Source organism: Haliaeetus leucocephalus, unplaced genomic scaffold (genome assembly GCF_000737465.1).
Source record: "Haliaeetus leucocephalus isolate CR32 unplaced genomic scaffold, Haliaeetus_leucocephalus-4.0 Scaffold431, whole genome shotgun sequence".
In the NCBI taxonomy this organism is placed as follows: Eukaryota; Metazoa; Chordata; class Aves; order Accipitriformes; family Accipitridae; genus Haliaeetus; species Haliaeetus leucocephalus.
Genome location: NW_010972867.1, coordinates 4760 through 8585, shown reverse-complemented (window position 1 = coordinate 8585; position 3826 = coordinate 4760). Strand labels below are relative to the sequence as shown.

At 49.5% G+C, this 3826-nt stretch overlaps 1 protein-coding gene across 1 annotated transcript; it reads left to right on the top strand.

Moving 5' to 3' along the window:
- Window positions 1-492: 492 nt before the first annotated feature.
- LOC104836077 (endogenous retrovirus group K member 8 Pol protein-like) lies at window positions 493-3330 on the top strand. Its single transcript, XM_010574423.1, is given in 4 exon segments — window positions 493-1135; window positions 1833-1930; window positions 2885-2968; window positions 3133-3330. Coding segments are annotated over 4 exon segments (1023 nt in total).
- Window positions 3331-3826: the final 496 nt, after the last annotated feature.

The window sequence follows — 3826 nt, the reverse complement described above, 5'->3', positions numbered from 1 at the left end:
CCGGGCCCTCCCCTTTAAATTTTGTACAGGACCCAGCGACAACAACTCAGGATCAAACGATACTCCCGTGGAACTGACCGCCGAGGGGGAGGGTCAGGAACAGGGCAATGTAACAACAGTTCCAACAGTTCCTCCTATTGCCCAAAGAGCATTGACCATGGGCATGAAAACCCGTCCGGAAAGGGTGATCACTTTAGAGGTGGGACTGCCCTTTCTTCCACGGAGCATCAGTCTGCTGGCCCTGTTAGATACGGGAGCAGATGTCACCATAATTCCGGTTCATATCTGGCCCCCAGAGTGGTCCACCATAATAGAAGGTCAATTAGTAGGGGTGGGGGGAGCGCAAGAGTAGAGGAAAAGTAAGGCCCCGGTAAAAATCACTCTTGCCCAGCCTACAACTGCTGCAGATTCTGAGAGAGTGGCGTGGTGCAACCCGATGGTGGCAGTGGTCCTGACAGCCATTCTTGGGCGCTGCTGCCTACATCGTTGGGGATGTCGCCTTTCCACGGATTTTTAATGACGGCCACTGCCGTCTGCCGTCCCTTGAAGCTCACCTGGCTAACGGACAAGCTGGTGTGGGTGGAGCAGTGGCCAATGACTGAGGAGAAGCGGGCGGCAGTAGTGGAATTGGTGCAAAGGGAAGTGCAAATGGGCCATCTTGAACCCTCCACCAGTCCTTGGAATACTCCTATATTTGTCATAAAGAAAAAATCGGGTGCGTGGCGACTCCTCCATGATTTGCGAGCGGTTAACGCCTGCTTACAGGACATGGGGGCTTTGCAGCCAGGATTGCCTTCTCCGGCCATTGTGCCGAAAGGACAAGGTGTCATTGTAATTGATATAAAAGATTGTTTTTTCAGTATTCCCTTACACCCAGGAGATCGTGAGCGGTTTGCCTTCTCTATCCCGGAGCGGAACCATCAAGCGCCCATGCAACGGTATCAGTGGAAAGTGCTCCCTCAAGGCATGAAAAATTCGCCAACTCTCTGTCAGATTGCGGTAGGTAAACCCTTGCATTCTCTGTGAAAAGACTACCCGGAGGCCACCATCATACTTTACATGGATGACATTCTACTGTCCCATCAGGATGAGTCTGTGTTGCAACGCCTCTATGATCAGATGGTCCGGCAACTAAGTGAGTATGGGCTACACATATCCCCTAACAAAACACAAATGGGACCTTCTGTTAGTTATCTAGGCACTCAAGTAACCCCTCGCACAGTCACTGCTCAAAGTTTTATGGTCCCTGACCAAGTGTGTACTTTACATGATGCCCAAAAGTTAGTAGGCAAACTATTGTGGCTGAGGAACTTCGTTCCCATTGCTGAAGATGAAATGAATCTCTTGTACCAACTACTCCGGGGGGGGGGAACCCTTGCAAACGCCACGTGTATTGCAACCAGCACAACGTGAGTTGCTAGAAAACATAGCCCAACGGGCCCAGCAGTGGGGCCTGCAGAGGTTTCAACCCACACAACCAGTTGATGCGCGGCTCTTGGTAGCCAGCCAGAGCTGCCACGGTGTATTGATACAGAATGCAGAAGGCCCAGAGTGGCCCTTTGCGTGGTTACATCAGGGTAAGGTACACACAGCCATCATTAGTTGGCCGCTGTTGGTAGCCACCATGATCATGCGTTGCCGGGAGGCTTGTCAACATTTTACCGGCAGAGATCCAGACCGCATTGTTTTGCCTTGCTCACTAGCGCAATGGAATTTGGTTTATCAGCAGGTGGCTGTTTTGCAGGGTGCATTAGCAGAATTTGCCAGGACTATAGCGGGACATGAGGTCCATCCTTGTGGGGAGATCTTGCATGCTTTACCCATTCTTCCAGCACAGCAGGTGGCGAAGCACCCTAATGACGGACAAACAATCTTTACTGACACGTCCTCCAAGACCAGCAAGGCCGTTTGTGTTTGGAAAGAAGATGGGGTATGGCACCAGGTAGTATATACTGAGCCAAGTCGCTCGGTGCAGTTTTTGGAGGCCAAAGCAGTGACCATGGCATTGTTACGTTGGCCGACTGAGCCTTTAAATGTGGTCATGGATTCACTGTAGGTATATAAGCTTTTGGTTGCGGGGGAATGGGCATTAGCTTCTTCTACGGAGATAGCTGGTATGCTGCTGAATGCCTTACAGTTACGTAGTGCGCCCGTTTTCCCTATTCATGTCACCAGTCATTCTGGTCTCCCTGGACCATTAGCTGAAGGGAACAGCTGTGCTGATCAGGCGGCACAAGCGTTGTTGGCTGTTGTTGGCGATGATAACATCACACCAGCAAGGGCATGCGCGATGACGTTACATCGCCTTTTGCATTGCGGTCCGCGAGGCTTGGTGACACTAACGGGCATTTCTCGTGCTGAAGCCAAAGAAATTGTCGCAGCCTGCCCTCATTGTACTAAAGGACCCCTTTGGGAAGCAGGGGTCAACCCTGGTGGTTTGCGACCAAATCAGATCTGGCAAACAGATATTACAGAATATGCTCCTTTTAAGCCACAGCAGTATTTACATGTTACAATAGACACCTATAGTAGATATATTCTTGCTACAGCGCATACTAAACAGAATAGTTTGGCAGTTATACAACATTGGCGTGCTTGCATAGCTCAATTAGGTATTCCGCAACAGATTAAGACAGATAATGGTGCAGCTTATACTGGGGAAAAGGTGAAACGGTTTTGTACGATCTGGGGTATTGACCTTAAACATGGCATCCCTCATAATAGCACCGGCCAGGCCATTGTAGAACGAGCACATCGAACCTTAAAGACCTTACTCGATCGGCTTAGGGAGGGGGAGCAGGAGGAGCCCTCCTGGTTACAGGAAAACACACCTGCTCTCCGTACACAGCGTCTTCTGTTAACTGCGTTAACTTCATTAAATCAGACAGTTCGAGGGGACTTGGAAGAGACGGCGGCGCAACGACACTTTACGAACATGGAAGAGAAAGGTCCCTACCCGTTGGTCCGCGTACGTGACTTTCAGACACGCCAATGGGATGGGCCGTTTGAGTTGCGTTGTCTTGGGCGAGGGTATGCCTGTGTACAGACACCTGAAGGGCTACTGAAATGGGTTCCTAGTCGTATGGTTCGTCCTGCTTTAACCTCATAGTGTTTGAGTGTTTTTCCTTACAGATCGCTGTCATCCTTTCCTGGCTTGTGACACCTTGGGTATCCGCTACAAACTTCTGGCAGTGGATGCAAAGCCAACTGGGGGACCCTGATGTGTATCTGGACGACATCCCTCTCAGAGTCCATCAATACGTGCCTTATGGGATCCGGCTGTCAGAGCTCGCAGCCAGGAATCTAGGTGCCTCAGACATTAAGCCTTAACATCAGCGCACCAACGATAAACTTTATAGAGTAATAGAAGTAATTCTTTCCAAGCCTTAACTTTCAATCTACTTCTTGTGTGAATTTCTGTAAAGGAGCTTTTTGGTCTGCAGGGTAAATGGGACATTTACGGGTGTTTAAGATAGAGTGTTTCAACTCAGTTGTAGAGATATGTTTACACTCATAGTACTTTACATAGTTGTTTCTTTGTGTGGAATTGTTCATAACAATAGAAGCCAACTCGTCATAGGGAGGGGAGAGATGTAGGGTTCGGCGTTCGGAAGATCTCGCAATGTCACGGAAAGTTAGAGGGTTAGTCGCAGCCTTATGATGTGTCTGTAATCCCCCCTACCCTTGTTAGTATAAAAGGAATTGACTGCGCAATAAAAGGCGGAAGTTGGCGCTCACACTGTGTGTGTTATCTGTCTCTTTCCCTGGTCTGGGGTTGACCAGTGATCTAATCGTGGCACCTTGATATGTAGCAAACGCTACACCC